Source organism: Neodiprion fabricii, chromosome 3 (assembly GCF_021155785.1).
Source record: "Neodiprion fabricii isolate iyNeoFabr1 chromosome 3, iyNeoFabr1.1, whole genome shotgun sequence".
Lineage (NCBI taxonomy): Eukaryota > Metazoa > Arthropoda > Insecta > Hymenoptera > Diprionidae > Neodiprion > Neodiprion fabricii.
Genome location: NC_060241.1, coordinates 35,702,625 through 35,727,873, shown reverse-complemented (window position 1 = coordinate 35,727,873; position 25,249 = coordinate 35,702,625). Strand labels below are relative to the sequence as shown.

General features: G+C 39.1%; 1 protein-coding gene across 5 annotated transcripts; it reads right to left on the bottom strand.

Annotated features, from left to right (window-relative positions):
- Nucleotides 1-1,832: 1,832 nt before the first annotated feature.
- Nucleotides 1,833-25,136, bottom strand: LOC124177098 (influenza virus NS1A-binding protein-like). Of its 5 annotated transcripts, none has more exons than XM_046559102.1 (8): nucleotides 24,951-25,136; nucleotides 6,861-7,099; nucleotides 5,851-6,029; nucleotides 5,339-5,537; nucleotides 4,711-5,155; nucleotides 3,867-4,396; nucleotides 3,350-3,741; nucleotides 1,833-3,236 (listed from the first exon to the last, which is right to left on the bottom strand). In XM_046559102.1, exons 2-8 carry the CDS (start codon nucleotides 7,005-7,007, stop codon nucleotides 2,672-2,674), a joined length of 2,457 nt encoding a protein of 818 aa, XP_046415058.1. In that variant the 5' UTR covers nucleotides 7,008-7,099; nucleotides 24,951-25,136; the 3' UTR covers nucleotides 1,833-2,671. The 5 variants fall into 5 exon arrangements, with proteins under 5 accessions (XP_046415058.1, XP_046415055.1, XP_046415056.1 ...); XM_046559099.1 differs by lacking the exon at nucleotides 24,951-25,136 and adding an exon at nucleotides 24,459-24,926; XM_046559100.1 differs by lacking the exon at nucleotides 24,951-25,136 and adding an exon at nucleotides 20,627-20,799.
- Between the last annotated feature and the right edge of the window lie 113 nt (nucleotides 25,137-25,249).

The window sequence follows — 25,249 nt, the reverse complement described above, 5'->3', positions numbered from 1 at the left end:
CGAAATATTGTCGCACACCTCAGTATCGCAACACATGAGCGGTACGACCTCCCCTCTCACCAACGATACCGCACAGCTGAGGGAAAAACATCTCCGACCACCTTCCGACGTCCCGATACCTCGATACCTGTCGTCGAGGAAGAAGAAAAACAAGCGGCGAGGGATTATCGCCGCCTATCCGTAGACCAGACCTACGCGACCTGCTGGTCCAATTAGAATATCGCAAATTTGAGGAAGAATCACGTGACAGCAGCGCGACGAGGATCAGGATCATCGCTCGTCTCGTCATCCTACCTTCAGTTTTCGTTAGTACGAGACGTGTTCTTGTTATCGCTACCAAAGTTCGTCGTACCGCTATCGTATCGCATTCTCTAGTACCTGTTACATCTTCTTTTACGTAAGTGGGGTTCCTTTTCTATTTTGTGAAGCCACGAAAATACTTGCAATATATATCGTATCTTTATCTCTCTCTTTCTCTTTATCTTGCAGTTGGTCTGCGTGAGCCACCTGGGCTCGTACCTTATTCTCTATTATCTCTTATCTTGTCCCTTTCTATTTCTTATTGCAAGTAACTTCGCGACTAGTTGACTATTACTTACGCATTGTTAATGACTATCGCTTTATTTTATTATCTTTCTCTTCTAGAATATCTCAATGTCTAATACCGCTGTATAGCAGCGTGTTCTATTAAATGATCAATTCTCATCTATCGATATTGAGCATTACTATTTCGCTAGACTTTCTCTGAGTAATTCATATCTGTTTCTGTACCTGTTACCTTTGATTAATTTATCTTAGTGAGTGTACCGCGTGAGCGACCTTACATCGCCGCATCGTCCCGCTCGTCGTTCATTTGACATTGGAGTATTGCGCCGTATCGCCTAACATCTTTTTCATTATTTTCTTCGCCAATATCGCTGATCGTAGTTGTCCGTAGTCTCTTTGGTTTGTCGTATGTTGCATATTAATTCTCTTGAATATTATTTGTCTTATCTTAAATTATCTTTCATCGTACCGAATATTATCTCTCTTTCTCTCGCACTTACCGCAAACTAGAGACTACGTATTATCTGTTATTCTCTGTATCTTATAATAATTCTCTACTTGGCCTGTTTCCTTGAATTTACCTTGTAATCAATAATTCCCTGCCTCTGTTATATCGCTGATAATTCTGGTAATGTGATAACTATTACAATTTTTGTATGTCGCATGTGTCTTATAATCGCTTCTCATATTTTATGGTTTGCTTGGTCAATGCTTAATTTAAGTACCGTATATCTTTTTCTGTTCTGCCTATTTATCATAAAACCGTGTTAATCATTACCTTGAATCATAGTATCGCGAGTCTACGCATATCTCGCGCTTATTCGGAAAACGTTCCGTTATTTGTTAACTCTCTCGCTTAACTTTTCTCTGGCTGTAAATATTGTTAATTATCGCATCTATCGCAATTGCTGTGCAAAAATCAAGCTGTGCAAAACCGTCGTAGAACCTGACCTTACCTTTATCTATTACCTTTACCTTTACCTTTATCTTTTTCTCTAATTATCTATTTTCTGACGCATGTGCGTCTGGCGCCCAACAATCGTATCCTTCCCTTCTCTTATCTCTCTATATCTAATTATTCAGGTTAGTAACTGCGCCGTAGGGTAACCGAGCACATTATCTTTTTATCCCTCGAAATTCTCGCGTTACAAAATGTCGCCCAACGTGGGGCAGTAATAAAAGTGCTCGTTACAAAGTGAACAGAAAATATAATTTCTTTTCAAGTTTATTCTTTATTATAGATAATCTTAGGGCATAGGATATTTTTTTTCATTTTTCAATTCTTCAAATGTCTTGATATAACAGTAACCGTTCAATTTGGTACAACAGTCGAAAAGAATTCAGTTTGTAACCTGCTTTAATTCTATGGCGGCGTATTAGCGCGTTTTAATTATTTCAAAAATATATTTTCTTTCATATGTATGCTGTCGTACGTGTCTGTATATATATATATATATATATAATATATTTGTATATTTTTTTAAATATATCGTAGTCTAGTATCTACCAAACGACGAATATATAATATGAAATATTTTGCTGATTAAGATTAGGAGTGATTTTCAGGTATTTTAACATCAAATTCATAGGTACCGTTAAAACAAAGTAGACAAACGCAGGTATATTATTAATTTAAAAATACTTCCATAGTATTTTTGAGGCTGACAAATTATTGCTGCTGATTCACGTTGCCTCACAAGAGTTTCTTTGTAAACCCTATCACCCACGTAACAATAATAATTGATAGTATTATATGGTGGATAGTATTATATTATATACAAAATCTGTGGACCCAATTTTATTTCATGTTTTCCGCAAAAATTATGGAATTTTTGTCGAATAAAAATACGCAAAGGATTGTTTTACATACTGTATGGCACGGATGATGTTGAAATATTTTTTATTTCGTTCTCGTTTTTTTTTCTCTTGAATTTATTTTACTCTCCTTACGTATAATAATAATATTAATATTTTTAAAAAAGAAAGGAAGAAAACTGTCACGTTCGCTCCTACGCATCATTCGCTCTTCCACCGCATATTAGATGCAATGAGAATAATCAGAGATACATTTATCTTTATTATACTTTCATTCATCTGACTTAAAAAACCAACAATCATTATGCATTTAGAATTCTTGAGATCCATTACTTGACGCGAGATCAGCCCTGCTGATTTTTCGATCATGTATACCATTCGCAGTACTCGCAGAACCCGCATTTACCGTAGTTCCGTTTGTTGTCGTATGCGGAATCATCGGAGATTCGGGATTTGCTTCGGTAGTAACGACGGCATCGGAACTTTTTAAAGTACCATTAGTTGCAGCAGTGCCATCACTCGATCTGACGGAGTCTTGCTCAGACTCATCCGTAGCATTTACATTTGTGTCAAAACTTGTGGTAGTGGTGTTTTTTTGAAAATTGGACAATGATTCCATTCCGGAACCATACACGGAACCATTTTTCTCGCTGATCATACTCGAATCACTTGCGTTGCTCGACGTGCTGATATTCATCACGTTCTTTTCATTACCATTCAAGCTAGGATCTGAAAAACTGTTCTGCAGCGAGCTTGCGGGTGTGTTTGTGCCGTCGGACTTTGGTACGAACGTCGTCCACTCGTTGCTGTGAGCGTCCAAATATTCGATGGAATTCAAGAAATTCTTACCAGAAAATCCGCATACTGCGTACAACCTGTAAGTACATAAAAATCTTACTATTTGCTGTCATAATAAAAATTCAGAGTAACCGCGATAGCGTATTTTTGCAATGCAAACAAAGTTTTACGTCGACTATAAAAATTTCACCTGTCTCCGACAACTGCGACAGCTACATTAGCTCTCGGTGTAGCCAGATTCGGTCCTGGTACCCAGACTTGTTCTTCAGGGTCGAATATTTCCGTCGTCGTGAGACTGTGCGTCCCAGAAGATCCGCCAACGGCGTAAAGTCGACCGCGGAAGACAGCAAGACCGCAGCCTCGACGTGCTGATATGAGAGGTGGTCCCACTGACCACGTATCTTCTTCTGGGTTGTAAATTTCCACAGAATTCAAACAGTTCCACGCATCGCAGCCACCTACTGCGTAGACGCGGTCTTGATATGCACATACTCCTGCCTGGTATCTTCCAGTTCTCAGTGGTTCGATGCTTGACCATTTACCTGTCTCAGGATCGAAGACGTCGCACTGTTTAATACCAGCCTATAACGAATTAAAGCTTTTAAAGTTCTTCTTGTATAGTACTCCTGCTCCTACAGATGTGAGAAAAAATTCAGAATATCGAGAAGAAATAGTTGTAGTTAAATTTGTAGGTATCTTTTGCTCACCTGACCATTCCATCCGCCGATGCAATAAATCTGGCTTCCCAAAGCGCAGACACCCGAATTTGACCTAGCCAAAGGAAGATTCGCAACGGCTGACCACTTCCATCCAGCCTCAGGGTTGAGAACTTCGACAGTAGCAAGTTCCGTAGAACCATTTGACCCACCGATTGCATAAACTCTTCCGTTAACGACAGCGATTCCAAATCGACCTCTGGCTTCCCTCATTCCCGACAGTACCTGCCAGGTGTTTGATTCTGGCAAATACTGATCCACAGACTTCAAGCATTCAACCCTATCGTAACCGCCGCAGACCAACAACGTATCATTCAAATTGGCACAACCAACGGCACATTTTCCTGCCTTCATTGTTGGGAGAGCACAATACAACTCGGGCTCGTTTGCAAAACAATTTTTAGAAGCTACAATTTCTGGAGTTGCCAATGGAGATGGCGATGATGGTGTGTTGAGTCGAAGTTGTACCGACAGTGTGGTCAGTCTTCCATCCAGAGTTACAATGGCCAAGAAAGCATGTTCTGGAAATGTAATTATCGTTCAAAGAACTTACAGAACTTACTTAGAAATGAATCAAAAAGACGTTAGTTGATGTTGAGTCTCTATTCTTAAGTTATGATCGATATAACTAGGATAAAGAAAAACTCTACAAGCTACGTGGTTAAATTAGCAGGCTTACCATTCAGGAAGTAGTTGCTTTGAATGATTACCTGCTTAGACGTTTAATGAATTAAATTTGAGCGGCTCAAGCTGGATTTAATATTAACAACGTCTATTTATCTCTTAAAATAGCTATTAATCAGTTACCACTTTGTAAAAATAATTTTTTTCTTACCACCAACTTTACTTGCTCCTATGAGATTCCAGTCTGGTTCCAATTCTGACTCGATCCGCTCTCCGATATCTCTCGAGTAGATAAGAACTCTTGGCTTAGCTGGCTGCAACGGACCCTTCCTGCGGCCCTTGGATTGTGCTTGCGATTTCAGTGAAAGTTTTTTATAATCTTGAACAATGTCGGTATCGCTAACGTCGCCTGAAGGTAAATCCGTGCAATCTTGCAGGCTATTATCCAGGGCAAGATACAACAAGTATGTTTTTTGCGTAAGATGATCCACGGTCAAGCTGGTAGAGTCTGTGAGAGATCGCTTCACCCAATCCAATACCAAGTGGCAAAGACTCGTTCCATTCACCAATGACATTTCCTGAACAGTTTGATGCAAGACCTCGATTTTCACGCAGGGCAACGACAACAAAGTGGGGCTGCTGCAGACAGCTTCAAACTGGAAATTCGGTAACAATGGCATGTATTAGAACTGGAACCCGATTTAGTTTGGGGCACATCATTTTCGACAGAGGCGTAGAATAAAATCACGCAGCTGTCGACAGGATGTTTATAGACGCGTATCCGTTTGGCCATTTTTCAAAATCCTAACATCTGGAGCAATGTATTCGTTGTTACTCACATGGTCTCTTATGTAAGCATCGACTTTTTTTGCAAAATCCTCATTCTGGGTTATTCCTGGAAGAGCGCGAACTTCCAGACATGAACCTGGTGTTAGATAATGCAAAAGATGAGCGGCACATTGTGCCGAAACCCTTTCCATTTTCAAATGCCATGCTGCCAAGTAGACTGATTTCACCTGCGATGGTAGTATCTCAAGCCTGTAAATTTTAGATTCAAAAAATGTCAGTAATATGTAACTTTACAGTCGTTTGTGAGATATAAAAATTCTAGAGAATACCCTACGTATAGTAAAAATGGTGAAGGCGGTGAAGCTCACATAGTTAAATATATGAGAGTAGTTGAGGATACGGATGACAAATGAAAACAACGGACTCGTAACATACTCACCAGTATTTTCCAAAAGTATCTATCGATTAAATAATTACACAGCATGAGAATTCAGATTCAGGTGGTCGAACAAAATTGTGCACAGAAATGAAAAGAAGGGGTAAATAAAAGTGGTCAGCTCACCTGGAAGTGTAGGCATAATCAACCAGCTTTTGCAGAGCGACCTTGTCGAATCCTCCATTCAATTTGTAGGTAACTCTGGGTTCCTTGTTCCCTTGTTTATCAGCACTGAAGAGTTCAAACAGATGCGGGGAGACTGCTGCCAATACAGCTCTGTGTCCATGAACTTCGGTACTGCCGACCTGCAGAGGGCAATACACGGCCCTAGTGTGTCACCCAACCACAAATGGTAATGCCAAAACCAAGCCAAAAACACAGTCGCGTTAACTCCAACGGGCTAATGTATATTCATAAGTTCGAGTGTTTTTAAATTTGAACAAATCTTTTTTTCAAATACCTAGTTGGCGACAGAACTGCGTCCGAGTTGCCCGCGGGCTCGTTGCAGAGCCCGACTTCTTACTTAATCCAATTTTCTTTAGTTCGATTCAAGTAAAATGTTGTAAAAAAATTGATAAGACGTTAATTTGATCAGCTATACAGAAATGGTTCAACTGATTAGGAAAGGAAAAGAAATCCCGGTACAATTTCTTGAATCGCGTTAAATTTTTTCAGCTATAATTTTTCCTACTCACAATTTGATTATAGGTTTACCGATTTGACCTCCGCTATACACTTTTACTGACTTGAGTCTCTCAGCATTTTTATTTGGCAGATTGGTAAATGGCTTCGCTGACATATAAAAGAAGAGAATAGTTGGCATTTGAATTTAGACTGACAATATGCCATAATATGAACAAGATGTATCAATTGCTTCCGCAACTTCAAATTATTGGCGGTGAGGAAGGTTTGCTAAATATTTGTCAAAGAAGTGATTTTAAGTGGAAGATCTGTGATTGAACCTAGAATCAATGGAGTAGTAATACGTTGTTTCAGACATACATCAGCTAGACTGCGCCCAGGTTTGGCCAATTATTGGAACACCGACGTTGTATAATAAATATGAATGATGGGACAAAAACAATGTTCCAATGATGTATGGTGGTCGAGTTGTTTGTTCAATTGATCCAACTTACATGTAAGACAACGTCGCAAAAGTGTCTATTTTTACGCATCATGTTTAGAGAAGCCAGCGTCAACTGAGGGTGACGCTCGTCTTGCAGTTCCAGTACAGAGTCATTAAGACCCTCCGAGTCTGGGTTGGTAGAAACTGACGAAACCATGTTGTCTTTCAGTTTAGATTTAGACTTGGACTCAACGCTAGGAGGTTCAGGCTCAAGTTCTCCCTTTTCTGCTTCTCGCTGCGATAGCTCCTCTGAAAAACAAAGAAAACGTCACAATCAGAGAAGCTGAATTACAGATGCCTGAAGAATGAGGCATACTAAGAAACGGTTGAGCCCAATAAATTGTGGGTATAACTCACGCCTGGTTGGATCAAACATAACGGGAAATGGATTACTCTAAATGAAACAAATAAGGAAGTCTGTTGAAATGCAGGCCGAGAAGAAAATTCTCAGACAAGTGTCGTAAAAATAACATAGCGATACATATTCAACGTTTACACAATATTTGATCGTTCACACATATAACACACATATCGCTGGCCGATAATAGCCATTTCAGCTTATCATGAGAAAACAATAACGAAGCTACAGACTCACGTGTCTATCGCGTCAGAATTGGACAAAGACTAGGAGTGCTAGTTCAGTGTTTTGCCTATTATATTCTTCATGTCTTTGATGAGTCTGTTAAGCTTACCTAATTAAAAACGTCTTTGAAAAAATCAGCCAGATCGTACAAACGATGAATCGTCATGATTTCAATAACAAAATCCATTCATATATAACTTCATCACTATATTTTATCCATCAATAATCGTCTGAGTTATCCTGAGAATCAAGACGTGGTGCAAGAAATTACAATTGGACTATGAAATTTATGGTCAGCCGTAAGTTCTTTTTCAAGATTTAATGCGAATAAATACGGTATATAATATACAGTCAAACTTCATTGGATAGCCAGTGAGTATCCAGCTGTTATCAATGTTTTCAAATACACAACAATTTTCCCTCCGTCACAATACATATATCATTACACACGCTATCTTAAGAATGTTATACGCGGCGAATCTGTGTACGTACAAACATGAGTACCTTCACGTAATAATATTAACAATGACAATTATAATGATAATAATGATAACAACAATAATAATAAGCAGCATATAAATTTGCTTGTCTCTTCGTTTTCACGTGACTAAACTTTGTCACGGGTGTTCAGGCACGCGATCAGCCATCACGGTAAAAGCGAACGGGACAAAATGATCGGCAGACCTTGACCGAAATGATTTTGACAAAATCAACACGACCATGAAAAACGATTAGCGCTGTTCATTGGAATCACGATACAAACACATCGGTATAATTCTCGACGCGGCTGTTCGCGTTTCGGTGAGACGCGCGCATTATCAGAAACAAGAACTCGATTCACAACTTCGCATGATTGATCGCCGTATTCCATTTGGCAAAATGGCAATTTTCATCCTTTGCTTTTCAAGCTTTTACGTCGTACTAACACCGATACGTGTTATAGTTTCAATGAATCTAAAACAGACTTGTACGAGAAATCCTTCAACCTTTGATACGGAATAATAAGCGATTATGTAACGGTTGTAAACAGATTTCGCGGAATTTTCGCATAAATCATATGCCACCTTGCAATATTAGCTACAATTGACCAGAAGATTTACTCAGGGGGTTTTAGGCAAATCGTACCTCCTGTAAAGTATAAGCAATATAATACGATCGTTCATTTTTCGAAGCAGAGGTCTTGCAACGGTTACTCTGCGCAGTTTTGTTTTTTTTTTGCGAAGTAATCACGTTGCCGCAGCGAGTAAGGAAATATGCATGTAGATTAGTTTTTTTTTTTAGTTTAATTTAATTAGTACAATGAGCGAGGATTCTTGCGACGTAGTTTCTACTTATTTCCGGTCTTGAATGTAATTTTGTGGTTTTCGCCCAAGCAGCGTTATCATCCAATCGGTATACATATCGCAGTTAGAACCGTGCTGGTTGCAAAGAATGGTTATTTATTCGGTTTATAAAAGTAATGCGAAGCGGTTTTGATTACGGTCTGTAATGCTGCTTCATTAGCTATTTGCATAGTTTCTTTTGTCAGGAATAAGGTAATAATCAGCGACTGCAGCTAATGATGATAATGGAGTAAAATTAGTCCGCGAATCGCGGCCGGGTCGATAAGGCTGCCGAAGCTTCAACATATATTGCGAAAATTTAACGTCTTTCGCATGGACGACGAACGACTGAAGAGACTAAAAATGATGAATCCGGGTCTCTTTATCACGCGACGATTATACGACATCGCGGTATCGCGCTGTTATTCCGCATCAACCTCGAGTTTTTACGATCTTTTCGGCAATACATCACATTACTTGACAATATTATACGGAAATAAATAATTGAGCTTACACAATATTTTCAGACGAAGATTGCGTGACTAATTTTTTTATTTTAGTTTCATTTTAATTACCTTGTAACGTAATATCTCGATAGTTTCACACTGTCGAAAAATTCACACGGTTTACAATTTTTTTTTTTTTTTTTTTTTTATGAAAATTGTAAATCAAGATCGCAGACAATTGATTTGTCCAAGTTATTCTCTCATATTAGAAAGTGGTTGGAAGAACCATAAATGATGTAAGTGAGCCACCAGTTCATTTGCGCCGAGCGAAAGAAAAAAAATATCGACAATATTACGGTGTTATTAGGTATACCACGTAACGTTAATTGAGAAAAGTGAATACGAACGGCACGAGACAACTGTTTGATCTCAAGTGACGCGAGTCTCGGTTCGTACGTACGAATATAATGTACGTTATGAGGCTAAGTTGGAGGGAGGTGGACAAGAGAAAAGAAACGATAAAAAAAAAAAAAGAAAAAAAAACACGCAGGTGACCTGCAAATTCGATTGGTGGGAGGAATTATTCTCCGCACTGACGACGAGATTTATATCATCAATGTCACGAGAACTAGATACAAGGCAGTGTTATCTATAGATACACAATTTTCGTTTATGTTTGATTTGTTGATCCGATCGGGCGTGAATTTTGTTCAGCTTTTCTATTTCTATTTTTATTAAAATGAAATTTTTTTTTTTTAAGCTAACACAATTACCACACCACGATAATTAACATACGTACAATTTTACGACAGAAATTGATATTGACGAGAACATTTTCTTATACGTATTTTCAAATTCAACATTGTTTTAGCTGCATTAAATCAACAGAAGTGTGTTGAACTGACAAGTGCTAAGTAAGGTATTAAAACAGTGATAACGTATAAATGTTTGATAATTACCATAAATGATGATTGACGAATGTTACATATACCTACTCTGGATTTATAATAATCCAGGATTTTGATTAACGGATTGACTCGGTAGCGTTAATTAGATTGAAAAAGATGAGAAAAAAAAGAAGGGAGAAGATGGAAGATATCGATCTTTTTGTATCAACATCGGTTCTGCAAAAGTGCTGGATTCATTTTTCTGGTTCATGCGGCGTATTTATGGAAAAAAAAAACAACAACCGGGTTTGTCATTCTCCGATCAAGAATTAATCTTCGAGGTGAAGATTTTATTGTTAGCCTATCGGTTGTGGAGAAATTGAAAAATATAAGTCATCGTTAAAGAAAAAATGCAATAATTTATTTAATAAATCGACGTAGCATCAGATTCATCCGTCCCACATAGCACAACTATTTATATGCAGAATTTGTGATTCTATCGTTATTTGTCCAACTCGTATGAACGACCGGAAGTTGGATCACTGCAGATTCTGACCGAACGAATAGAACCGATTATTTGAATAATAAAAAAATAATAATCCGTGCAAAAAGCTTGGCTTCATACGCTTCGAGGACCAAGATAGAGCCGCGTTTAGTTGCATGACGTTAATTTTTGCAACATAATACTCGTCAGACATAATATCACTCAGTTACGTCTTTTCGCGTAGATAAACGAGTTTGTTACACGCGTATATATGTAACGTGAGTATGAAAAAAAGAACGATTTAATCTAGAAATAAGATAGCTTCATATCTGTGACGAAACAGTTTGAGATTTCTTAAAGATATTGAGAAACTGATACTCATTAAGTCAAGCAATTTTCCGTCTAATTTTATGTATGTATTATAATTGAAACGCTGAGTCAATGAATGAGACTTTAAAATTGAACTTTCGTTTAAGGAGCGATGGAAGTTTTGATAAAATTTTAATAAAGTTTTGAAACGAGGAGGATTTCAATATCAAATCAAGTTTTCAAAATTTGTTACACAAAATTCGAATCCAAGATAAAAACTTTTTTACAACACCAGAAGCTAGCAGTCGAAATCCGCGAATCATTGTTTGCTGTAAAATGATGATAATGTGTTCGTTTGAGAGTATAATTTATACTACGCGTCATCAATTCATGACGATCGATTAATAAAATAAATCAAATTTCAGGTATATGATATTTTTCGTAAACAGGAAGAGAAGAAAAAATTTCTTTACCAGAATATAATTATCAAATTCGTACGTAGTACAACGCGTGAGTAAATCTACATGTTTTTCTTATTTTCCAAAGTATGACTAACAATAAAGCGTATATCGCAGCAACGTATTATTCATTACCTCATTTTTGCCGTAGTTATAAACTGCTTCAAAATCTTACGTATACCATAAAAATACGGCTTAACGAGTCGTCCGTGAAAAAGAAGTGTAGAAGACTTCTTTTACGCCGAACGAATGTAATTAAATAAGATGTGAGGCGGGCAGAGATGCTACGTCAAAGAACCGCAAAGCCGCTCTGACATTTCATGTTAAACAAAAGACGTACCGATTATGTAGCCAAGAATTTTATCTTAACGTATTATTATTAAGCACTGCGGACAGTGCGATGCTGGGTGGTTATTAGCTACGACGTAATAAGTAATTCCCAGCTGTAAACTGGTCTCAATGTCACAAGAAGGTGAAGGCGAATGGCTTCTCTTGACCGGCTCTCAATATAGTTCATTGCATACCAGATAGGTAATCGGTGTATACGGATTATCCATGTGTTTTCTAAGCGTGTGTACAAGTGTATCGAATTCGCTATCCGCGAAAATAAGTAGTTTGCTATAAAATGAATAAATAAAGAAATAAGTTTCCTTGAAAATCCCGGAAATTTTTATTTCTCATACTTGCCGTGAAATTGAATTACGGAGAGAAAAAAAAAACAGCAACGAGTGTGAAAAGTTATGAAATAAAATTGAATTAACAAAAATCAACGAGGTTGGAACCGCAAATCGGCAGATTCGGTGGAAAAAGGAAAGGATGACAAAAATTCTGTTTCCTCTTGCGGGCGTTTCATAAAACGTGATAAATTAATGATATGCGTTTACTTAATTTTGTCGTTTTCTGGCTGTCGAACTAAAAATGAAGCGCGGCAGCAGGATTCATTTTTTCAATACTTTTTGCTGAAAACATTCGAGCAAATTTCAATGCCCAATGAAAAATTACTGTTACTGTAAGGTATAGAATGACAACATGATGTATAATGAAAACCTGCACGACCTCGGCAGGGTTTTTGTGTTCACCACAATATCCGTAATATCGTTACGTACGTAGTAGCAATTGACACTCGAGTGAGTAATACACATATCATTAAGTGTAACTTCTTATTACGCCACTATTCACATACATATATAATATTTTAAGCACTCGAGAAATTATCCGCTATTCTTTTTACCGACAAAAATAAAATTTAGTTTTATATTATACATTTTTAACAAGAATATCAGGTTCAGTCAGCTGGAGGAATAACGTATTATAATAACAGAGTTAATTCTCTCAAGTTGAATCAGTTTTGATTAGCCGACCGGTTCTATCCGGTAAGTACGAGCTGAAAGTTGAATTCTTCTTTTTTCGCCTTTCGTTCTGTAAAGCAATTTTATAAAGCGAACTGTATACAAAATCCGTATACGTTACGCACAGGCTATGAAAAAAAAGTTTACCCGGTACAAACTGCCTGTGATTTAAACCTATCCAAAATGGAATGTAAAAAAAAAAAAAACGAGATTCTATTTATAATTTTATGGGTGGGCAAGATTACCTGTCAAATAAAAATTGACGTGCAATGTACGTGTAATAGTATGATCTAAGGTAAACCAGGAGTGCGAAAAATAGAGGTTAACCATCAGTACCTACACGCTCCGAGTGTATGATGCGCGCAAAGTGGAGTAAATACCTACAGCAATATTTTTAGTACATCGGCACTTGTTAAAATCTAAATATTACCATGAGAGTTACCGTATTCTCACTGAGACTGAGACTGAACGATGATGCATATAGACATTATGTAATGCGGATACTGAAATCTGGCTGGTCCAGATATTATGTCTATGTACAAAGTTATTATGACATATATAATATTGTCGACGCAGTTCTTCATTTTTGCGGTTTAGGATCGCATTATAGGCATGAGTTGTTGACTCGCGGTCGCGCTGCGGAAGGATTACGTGGTAAAATTGGGCGGAAAAAAAAGCTCCCACTTTGGTGCAAACCAATTTGCATTATTTTAATCGTTATAAATTACGAAACTTCATCGAAGCTCGACGTAAGCTTTCGGTTTGTTCGTGCGAATAATGGATGAAAAAAAAAAAAAAAAAAATTAGGGACACGGAGAACAGATTTATATTTTAATTAAAATTTTCTGCCGATTGCTTACAACTAATTGCTGCAGAAAAATGGGAAATTATATATAAATGCCAATTTCACTAAATCACTGCTTAGAATCGAGTATTTGAAAAAGTTTTTACGTCTGTTTAATTTCAATTTATTAAATCGGGGCTCTAGCTTGTAAAACAATGTATAATTTGTTTTAACATCGATTTTTTATTTTGCAATTTGTTTCAACGATTTTGATTTTTTTTTTCTTAAAATTAGTGACTTCGAGATCAGCTGTCAGTACTCTGGTTTGTCGATCAAGGAGTAATTTATTGAAACAAACGTTTTTGAGCAGACCCAAAAAACTTTTCGCTGTACGCCAATACTTACTGTTAGAGTGCTTAACACGAAAATGTGTATTGGTATAATGCATAATTCGAAGGTAAGAATGTTTCAAGCCGGAAAATTTTATTACCTCCACGTGCCTAGTTGTCTAAAGTCTACAAACGCGTATATCAGTACGAACGTGATTTGATTCTCCCAAATATATGAAAGCTTCTCAACGACCTCGCATATAAACATGACGAAAAAGAAAGAACGAGGAATGAAAAACGAATTAGAAGATACGAAGTGGCACGATATGTCGGCGAAAAGCTTCTGCACTGTGTTAGAAAAAGAAAATCCATTGTGAAAATCCCCGTACGATTGCCAAGTGGCCTCGAAACTTTATTATACTATATGAATATAGGCATGAGCAAATTGCGTTCAACTAAATTACATTCGACAGGGTCTCTCAGAGGAACTAATATATTATGATAAGACTATCGAACGAAATATTACACGTAATATACATTATACATGTATTCCATCAAGCGAACGGCCACGGTACGTCAATTTGTGCGCAATTTGTTTAGAATTTAATAAACGTGACCTGCCTCCATTCGTATGACGTAATAAAACAGTGTCTAACTGGCCTTCGGCCAACAACCGGGCACAAATTTCCTGAGACACTTGCTTACACGCCGCATAATTATATTAGGTATATGTATATGTAATATATATATATATATATTGACAGAACAATAGATATGGAAAATCAACAGTTGACTATTATCATCATTTCTGCTTGGATTCTTGAATTTTTCTTTTGATGGGAATGAAATCAATTAGTAAGAAATTGCAGCAATTAGACAGCCTTTAACTCCAGCATAATCACCCGTAAAATTGATCTAGTGATGTATTTAAAAATAAGATGCCTCTCCTCCTCCATCTTTCAGTTGCCAATTTATCTTCCTCCGCGATGGAAATGAGGCAAGAAGTAAACGAAAATTACACCAAAGCACAGAGCGGATGCATATAATAAAGGGTCTCGAGAGAAGGAGAATCGTTAGAATTCGTTTGAAAGAAAAAATAGTAATGAACCGTGAATACACGTGCGATTGTCATGTACGTACTTGCTTATCTGGCCGAATAATGTAAAATTTTCAACAGAATTATCTAAGGTTCTACAAAAAGAAGTTAAGAATGATAGGAACGACGTCCACGAGGCAATTTAACGATTTCACGCATATAATATAACGCGAAGAAGCATTTTGGTCGTCAATTGTTGATCTGTTAAGAATGACTAGCAAGTCCAATAATGTATAGTCTGCTCAACAATTTTGCCATCGACTTAATAATTAGCCCAATTATTTCTGAACACTGACGCTGCGTAAATTCGTCTGACCGCGGTGAAAACTGGAGATGACAAGAAATTAATCTGCAGATTTTGATCGTTTCAGCAATCTCCATAGGCGAGCGGAAGTCGAGTCTAATGTGATTCATCAGTCAAACAGAAACCTAATAGAGGTCCTATCGGGACTTGAAATTACGCAACCGCTGCAGTCACGCTCCGTAATTTTTCGCTGTGAATATAACTGGTTTAATCCGACCGAACAGAGAGATATATCCGGGGATTTGCGATTGGTCGAATATATACCTGGCTTATGTATAGAGAACTGCGTCCTTGATTGAAAGCGTAACAGGAGTAAAATTGTCCGTTATAAAATGCTGGGAAAATCGGGAAAAAAGCGACTAGTGTATACGTACGCACCTATTGAATATTATCGCATCTGTATAATTTTGGCAAAGTTATCCGACGTTGAAATTTTCTTGTGTTTTCATCTCTTACATTGAACAACTGCTGTGTCGGTAAAAATTTATCAATAATTGTGAAAAACATTAATTTTGCTCGTGCTACCCATAAAGTGCTGTAGTCTTTTTTTTACACCATACCGATGTGTCGGAAATATCGTCCGTTTTTTACTTTGAGAACAGAAGGCTTACGTCAAGCGATTACTTACGATGATTAATATACATATGCGTAATCGTTGTCTCTCGCAACTGCTTAACGTAAGCCTTCTGTTGTCGAAATGAAACAAAGACGATTTTCCCGTTATATATATACACGTAATTATTGTAGAATATTTGCATTCGCTTTGTACGGTTCGACGTAAATCTTCGCGTCTGATCGGCGCGTCTCATCTCGAAGGATAACTACTTTGTAGGGGCATTCCTCCCGTAATCAAAGGCACATGTTGCGTAGGTTCGTCCGACGTGGAGAAAATTTGTAGGCGCGTGCAGAGTCAGCATTGGCATTAGCATCAGCATTAGCATTAGCATTAGCATTAGCATTAGCGCTTTCCTTGTTCGTCGTCGCAAAGTCGAGGAGGCAGCCCTCGCGACGAGAATCGACTGCAGACCAATTGGCACGGTTACACGACGATCTACCTCGACGTCTATCGTGAATGCGGTCAGTGACTCGCTATAATGGGCTTGGCAACGAGATGCTTAGAATCGAAACGACGACGGTTCCTTCAATGGCCTACACACGATACGACGAGCTGGCTATCTGTGGAGATATAAAGAGTACGCGCGTGTCGGTGCATCCAATGCACGATCGACGGTGATACGGATGATAAAAAAATAAATAAATTAAAAAAAAAAAATGATATAATCTAGGTGAAGAAACATGAAGAAAGTTTGACGCATATTGTATGCATGTGTCGATGACATTGGCGAAAGCTGAAGCGAAATTATACCGTCGTGTGATCCCGGAGAACGGTGTGATTTCATCAAGTTTTATTACTACCATCAATTATTATTATTATCTTTACTGCATTCCCTTTCATTTTAACGTTGTAATAACAATAATTACAAGGAAAATAGGATGCCAAGTCATGGGGAAAATGAAAAGGTGATGGAGAAAAAAAATAAAAAAATACTAGAGCACTTGGCCAAACTGTGGACTGTGAGGCTGGGTTACGAGACCTCCTAAGGAGAGGACGACTGTTAATACAGAAGGGAATAAACCTAACCGCGTAAGACTCGAGAATATTTAATTTCAAGCGATGTTGAGTATTTGCTTTCGTATTCTAGCTGTATCAGACTCCTCAATTAACGCGTGAAAGGCATGTAATCAAATGACGTTTAAACGTGTATTCGTCTCTGTAAGCAAAGAGCGTGAGTATCATACTTTTACATCTAATCGTAAGTGTAACGTATGTCAGAGGTGTTAATCACTTGCAGACAAGCGTATGTACATATAATACAGTAATTAATGGGGGTACTTGTGATTAAAATACCAGTCTGCGCGTCGCTGGCGGTTCGTTTTTTCCTCATCAAATCTACGTGGGATCGTAATTCGTAAGGATAACGTGACAAATATGTGTTTTTGAAAAAAGTTGTTACCTCACACAATTCTAGAATCGTTTGAATTTCAGTAAACCATTGATGTAATATCAACAAAATACAAATAAATTTTGCTAACTAGAATTGTTCGGAATAATTTTAAAAAATGCAAGGTAACGACGTTTTTTAAACTATTTTGTCGTTAGGTTAGCGTTACTAACGATTCAGCCAGGTTGAAAATCTTTGCGTGATATTTTCACTCGTTTCTAGAAAACTGCGCCAAACATATACCTGCGGCGTGTGAAAATCTCGAAGTGGGCGAGAAAGAGCGAGAGAGATTTGAGGGGAAAAACGAAAAAGAATGGATAAGAAAAGAAACGGGACAGTAAGTCGTTAGGGGGGAAAAAAAAAGCAACGTAGTGTTGCAGACGAAGCTGGATTCTTGGTAGAAGAGAAAGAAAACGATTTGGAAGCTAAAAGAAGCCGTCGACGGAGTGCGGGAAAATCACGAGGAGTTAAAAGAAGAATAAAAGAAAATCCGGCGCTCTCTATTCGATAAATATAACCGGCATTCCAGCCTCTACACCTGTTTCATCTACTATTATGGATTTGGGGGCTCGGCCGGTCTGCCCACGCGTCAAAAAGCCGTCCTAATATCCGCACCGGTTCGTTCCTTTCTATTGGCAAACCTAGAGTACACACTAGGAATTACGTCAGCAAAATCTACATCCACTGAATACATAGATGCAGGCATCCATAAATCGCACGTGTCGTATAACATCGATTATACGCCAAAAGGAACGAGCAGATGTGTGCAACGAATCCAGACGTGCGTAGGATGCGAGAAGTCTGTTCTTTGATCATAGTTTCCGTTACCCGCTTCATTGCTGCGTAATTTGTCGTCAATGGGTGGGGGTGAAAAGTAGGAGGGTCAAAAACTAGAAGGGCCACGATATTGGAATTTTTTTAAGAAGCCAAAACTTAATCTATAGTTTTTAACATACGTTGAAAGGTGAGAAATATATAAAGTGGTTATAATGTAGAATGCCAAAATGTAGAATCGTATACATTTTTTAGATTTTGTCGTTCTACGTCTTGCCCTTAGATAATTGTCGACTTTCTGTATTTTCAAATTTCTGTACGTGGACTTTCTACAATTTTCTAATTTTACGAATTAGACTCATGCATATTTGAAAATTCTACATTTTGGCGCTTCTAATTTTTTACCCCCACTCTCGGCAACGGCTATAGCAGACTATTCTATTGCTTATCTCCGTGATCAAACATTCGCCTTGCAATCTACCAGGATATTATACCCGGACGATCTCGAGAGCAAATATTTTATTATACATATATCTAGCGGTAATTCATTCGAATCGAGACTCGATATTGACCATCAGTCGAGGTCGTGAAAAGCAGCGGCGATTGATTGGATCGTAATCTTGTTATACGGCTTCGAAATTCGTTAGTTAATTTAAATTTTGCATCCATGTTTCAGCTGCGTTTCCGCAACACTCGTCGATCAGCGATAGTCGTATAATATCTGCCAGTCGAGATCGTATTACGTCATTTTACAGGCTGATACACGTGGCTTGCGAACTTGACAATTTATGTTCAACACGTGGATGTGCCAATTGCTTCTCGGCGATACGAGTGGCGAATCTTACACGCTATTACGAGGTGAAGTTCGCGCTACGAATGACGGCAAGAAGGTCGTTGAATGGAAGAAACCCGAATTAACGCCCGCGACATGCGTAAGAAATTGCGAATAGGATGTTAAAAACTCGCGGTTTTTCTGAACTCTTACGCGAACTGGATCATGAATACCGCAAATGCCATAATGTGACTGATAATCATATGCTCGCCAAAGACGATAGATTATACAGATATCGAAAATTTTTATTGTTCATTGTAAAAGGATTGCTGCAAGTTTGATAAATCATTTGAGAAATATCAATCTTCGGTTCCATATCAATAAGAATACCCGCAATTTATACCTCGAAAATTGATTGAGAAATTGATATTAGATTAGATTTTCGCATATATTTTTATCGTACGTACAACTTTCTAAACTCTGCCACGGCTGCAACTGTTTTTTTTTTCTTTTTTATTCCTTCTTTTTCGCCGCCTCAGCAACAGCTGGCAAATATTCTCTCTCCGTTTTTTTTTTTTTTTTTTGCGTTCACATCCACACGCGTCGACGTATTCTCATTTTTTTTGTTCTCCTCGTTCTCGTCTTCTTCCGTAGCTTAGGAACAACGAACCGTTCTATTTTTCACCGGATAAAGCAACGCGGCATTTTATAGCATCAATTTAGATACGTAACTAATTTTGCCTCCGTGTTTACACGCGAGATGGAATTCGCGATCGATTCACGCGCACCGCTATCAGTGCACGTGGATTTCCTTATCAACCTTTTGTTTATTCAATTTTTCAACGTAATGTAACAAGCGTCGCTCGATTCATACGGCAATGCGTATAGTGATTCAGGCTCGAATTAAATCGTGAAAATGATCGTGCGTCGTCCGTGTTCTTCCGTTTGATTTTTATAACAGATCGAGATACGCGATGGCGGAGAGACAGAGTTCTAATCAGAAACATTGTGTTTGGCGAGCGGAGTAAGCGTTTGAGTATTGTAATTTATGATAACCGCACGATAATCATCACGTTTTCCGTCAATTCGTTTATCGAAAATTTCAAAGGATTCGAGATCAAAGCCGACGTGATGCGAGCAGCTGTTGCTGCAATCGTCAATCAAGAAATTGAGCAACAGAATCACTCGACAACGGTACCTGTATGAAGAATACAAGATTACGCGGTATCTTTGCTCCAGTTTTAGCTTTTCACATTACATACCTGACACGTAGTTCGGATTAAAAGTTTAACGTACTATTTCAGCTGTTGTGTACAACATTCACAGCGTAATGTTCAACAACCTACCCGTGTGCAAGTCGTAATTTACTAGCTCGTTAAAAAAGAAGGTAAAAGAAAGGTAAAAAAAAAGTCGGTACGTACTCCAGTCTACTATCTTTATCGAGTACGCCGAACACTTTTACAGTAGAAGGTTATAATCTTTGCAAGAATAACGGATTGCTAACCAAAAGCTGTACATCGTTATCGTGACAATTAACATCGTCGGTAGCAATTGTCGCAATCTTTGCCAATTACCGTATAAACTGACTAGTTTGCATCACGTTCACTTAGAAAATATTTATTGTTAGAGGTATGCCGCGTATCAAATTCGCATTCTGTATAACGTACCGTAATCAAACGAAAACAATATCTGAAAAGTTCCCGGTCCGAACATCGATTGTGAATTTTATTTCTGAAAAATGCACGCGCAAGCACGAACAAATTTGGATTAAAAGTTGATTATCCGACCGCGTGTACAACGATCCATGATCCACGTGTTCGAACATCGAGAACGAAAAGAGAAATACGAATCCATGTAAAATTTTGATAAAACTTACCACCAGGTTCGTCAAATGACGACAAGACTGGAACGAGGTGCGGTTGGTTCAAGGAAGACCAAATAATTCATCTAACACTCGACTAGCGGAGGCCGGGTAACGACAGCCGGTCAATTTGGAAACTTTCGGAGCCGAACGAACGAAGAGTTTCTCTCGACTGGCAACGTGGTCCAACCGGCACTACGGTTTGCCCCTCGCTCCCCTTCCCTAACCCCACCATCCCTCTCTCCTTTGCCCAGAGCGAGAACCTCCGACGAGGTAAACTGGATTCGGGGCGGATCAATACGCGCGAAACAAGGACGGCGAATCGACGACGACGACGACGACGGAAGGTTCTCGACGAGGACGAAACTTGGGGGGGGGGGGGGGGGGAGGGGGCGACGGACGAGGAGGTGGATGGAATAGGAGACCTGCGTGCGAAAATACCGTCGCGTCGTCTGCAATGTCTGCGCGATGAGTAGAACTCGGGAGTCTCGTCTGATCCGGGAAATCGCAGACGACCGATTTCGTATCGTCGCGAAAAGAGCGAAGACCGCCGACCGTCGAGACGATTCTTGTTGCCGGTCTCCGGTCGGAATGTACGCTTGAAATTGCAATTTTTCAATGCCATGAATTTTTTTTTTTTTTTTGCACCATTCGGGGGTGGTCATCGGTCCAAATACAGAATTTAGAACGGATTTTGCATTAGCTTTTTCCGGCATCTTGAACGTATGGAGAAATTTGTTTTTGTCAAATAAGTAATCGTCTGTTTAGAAATTTTTACTAAAATTTTTTTTCTACCATCGATATTTTCCAACTTAAGGGGGTGCCCTGGTCGATTTCTACGTTGACGTATGTGTCTTCGAATATATGAATCACAAAAAAGGGCCAAACAGCTCCATTCTATATAAAATTCCGAATAAAATCAATGTAAGTCATTTTGATTTGACGCAGAAATAAAGAAATGGCATGGATTCTACGAAATCGCGATACAAATTCGTTTCTTTATTGCTGCGTCAAACGAAAATGTGTTGGAAAGTTTTTGTTTCGAATTGCGTATAGAATGGAGTTGTTAAGCCCTTTTTTGCAGCTGAGATACGTGGACTTTGATATTCGGAGGTACATACGACACGTCGAAATTGACTTGAGCACCCCCTCAAACCGTAACTTCAAAACGGCGGTAAAAGCTACTGCATAATCTGTCGATATTCTGGATTTAGATCACCAATGATTCTCGGCCAGCGATTTAAAAAAGAAAATAATGGTATCGGAAAATTGCCATTTCATATGTTCTTTTCGTACATAGCGACTGGGCTAATCCGCGTCTCCTAGGCACGCAAAACGCAAGCTGCAATAGTGAAAGCGTGAAACATACGGTACACTTGCAGAGAAGCCGTGCAATGGGGGCTGTTGCGTCGCAAAATCCACTACTGTCACACATCTCTTTTCTCTGACTTTCGCTAGGTCCTTCAACGTCCGATCCTTCCTGTTATTCTCTCCCTTCCAAGTACCTAGCTGCATTTTTCCGACCACATCCTGCAATTTACGAGTTTTGTTCTGGTTTCTTTCCACCTTCTCCCACAATCTTGCCTCTCCCAAGCTCTAATTCCAAAAACCAGTTGTCCACGCACCTACCAAGAGAACAGACGTATCCGTAACTCTACGGTTCAATCCAACTTTATCGGTAAACTTGTTATTGTTATTGGTAAACTGTTCGGATAAATGACTAATTGAATATCTTACAAGTATTTATTACGAGGCATAATATTGTGTGTATCGTATCGCTTTCACGTTGTTGCGACGTATGCAGTTGTGTAAAAATGAGTAGATTTGTCAGATTAGTTTCATTCTAAAACTAGCGTTAGAGTTTAGGACTAGACCGTTCGTAAAATTCTAACAATAAGTACGGGCACTTCGAACCCGGTAATGACCATGGCCAGGTCAATTTTGTAAAATTCCAAGGACGGATTAGCCGAACCCTAGCCGGGTCGATCCGTATCGCGCTGTCCGGCAGCTGCAAATAACTTTCGAAATAGACAATAAATCAAGGCACAAAAATTTCCCCAACACGTGCTTTTCCCATTTTAGAACATTCGGTTGGTCGACAGATATGGACGGCAACCAAGATGGACAGCGTGGGAGTGAAAGGGTCGCTTATTGTTCGATTTTAAAAATTTACCTGATCCTTCTCCCACCTTTCATGGCGTTCCTCTAAACTTTGCACCAAGTATAAAATACCATGCATTTTACTCACTTACGTCTCCTGCCCTCAAACCAAATTTCCTCCCACTCCGACTATTGCCCACAACTGAAATATTTCGAAAATCTAACGTCCGTCTAAAACGATCTTCTCGGTGGTACAGACTGGCACCATCGTCCTGAAACTTGAAACTAAAGATCTTTAGCTTCGGGAATAACCAACACGCTTCTTTAAATCTATATTCTCGATAATCATCCATCTAAACTAAACCGCCGGTAACTCAACGAAAACTGTATCTCTACAACAAGTCGATTAATTCTAGAATATATTTTTAAATTTATAGTATTTTTTGAGGCAATCAATATCCAACCCACAAAGTACCTATAATCCTTTGATTAGAATTGTAGGAGTTCGCGTTGTGCAAGACGCAATTTCAATAATTGCGACGCGGACGCGTGAACATACGATATTTAATTATGTTCGAAATCAATTAATTACTTGGTATACATACGTAACTATAACATTTTTTGATAATTGCGGGTCGATGTATAACAACATCTGATTTGTTTGCAGTAAGCAGGATTTGAAAAACGGACTTTAGAAATCAGGGAATCTCGCGGAATTTTTCCCCCCGAATTCGGTCGCCACTCTACCGGCTGCAGGATGATTCGATATCGTGGGCCCGTGTTTTTCCGTACCTCCCAAACGCTTCGAACCTTTTATTTCTAACGACCTCTGCCAAGTCTGAACGTTCACGAACAAACGGAATTAGGGAGCTTGATCATTTTATTACAGGTATAACAACGAGCCAATGCTGCAGTTGTCGATGTGCAGATACGACGGTTGTTTTATCGATATGCCATTATATTATACTTTCGGAAAGGTCGAGGTTTGTTCTTCTTAAATTCTTCCCTCCTACAGCTTGACTAAACGGTATCGTTTCTTTGCTCTCGTATCGACGCTCCTTAAGAGCCTAACAATAAGCCTAGGCTTTGGAGCATTCGATGTTGACACGCAGCTGGTTACAGGTCGGAAATTTAAGTTCTTCCAACGAACCGAAAACAAATATGTAGCTTACCATCGAAGACTCTGAATCTCTTTACACCCACCAATGAACCGACCTCCAGTCAGATGATTAATCGTGCGCATTCGTTTTCCAAATTCTTCGAAGAACGGCTTGAATTTGAAAGCATTTCATGGAAGGCGTATTCCCGGATATGGAGCCCGTTAGTCAGGGTCGGGTGAATATAACTTCGAAATATGTTCCCGACTACCCCCACGTGTCGATGTATGCGGTAGGCATGTAAGCAAGTACGTCGGACTTGAATAAAACCGAGCGATGGATGCGAGGGTCGGTTTGTTTGCTTGTAAATATGCGCGTAAGCAGGTAGGTAGATGCATACATACATGTTTGCTTACCAATTTATCTCGTTGTGTATAATATGATGTATTAGGATGGACAGAGGACGATTGGAGAAGTCGAGAAGTGGATGATCCAACGCGATACGTAACAACGACGAGGCTCGGATATTCGCTGGTAGAAATGCAGCGGAAGGAAACCTTTTCCTCGCCGTAAACCCTAAAGGCTGCTAGTCTAAATCGTATTTGCAAAGATATAGGTATTATAATGGTTATTGGATTAAGATATCTTACCTGTGCGATCGATGGGCTTCGTTCGCAGTGGCATATTACTCGTTCCGTTGTCGCGTCGGGTATAGATACGAAGCCGAGTGCGAAAAAATGACTTAACTATTTCACTGCGGACGAAATAAATAACGGAACGCAAAATTCACCCACAAGGTTACCGATGCGCGTTAATATACTTTCCAAAACGAACTGCCGGCTTTCAAACAATTGGACAATGCGTGACGCGCTCCTCTCAGCGAGACTCGTGACGATAAATTCGATTGATATTTGAAATTCACCGGGGCTCAGAGGTATAAAGGCGAAAGTATATCGAAGCCTACGACTCGACGCGTGTTTGCGGCAACGTGCGAGGCGTGACAAGACGAAACACCGTCCCACGGTGTTTTTCTTGTTACCTTTGTCAACGACGACGTTCGGTCCGTGTACAGAAGCGGTTAGAATGCATGATTCGAATCGCGGGTACGCAATATTTACGCACGCCGAGCTCGCTGGACGTACCTGGATTTTCTGAGGTGGTTAATTAAGCCCGGCTGGAGTGCGCGATTCGTTTACTGGCGAAATTGATCCTCCTTCACCGTCAGAGCTCCATGCTGTTCAGTCGAGGTCGTATCTTGTATTATTGACATACATGACCACGCGAGGGTGTGATAATTGAAGGCCGACATAAACAGTTTACGCACGTCAGGTTATTTACTCATCGCTACACGACACATATGCGTATTGCATACGTGCATGCCTGTGTTCCGCGCATGCGCCGCTGGTCGTTCCGCAACAAATTCCCTAGTTTTTCGCCGATG

Excerpts from the sequence above, each read along its gene's own strand:
- LOC124177098 (XM_046559099.1), bottom strand. The coding sequence starts at position 24,492 with ATGCCACTGCGAACGAAGCCCATCGATCGCACAG. Across the intron at positions 7,100-24,458 it reads GAAGCCCATCGATCGCACAG|AGGAGCTATCGCAGCGAGAA; the intron begins GTAAGATATCTT and ends TTTGTTTTTCAG. Across the intron at positions 4,397-4,710 it reads AGGAGCAAGTAAAGTTGGTG|AACATGCTTTCTTGGCCATT; the intron begins GTAAGAAAAAAA and ends TTACATTTCCAG.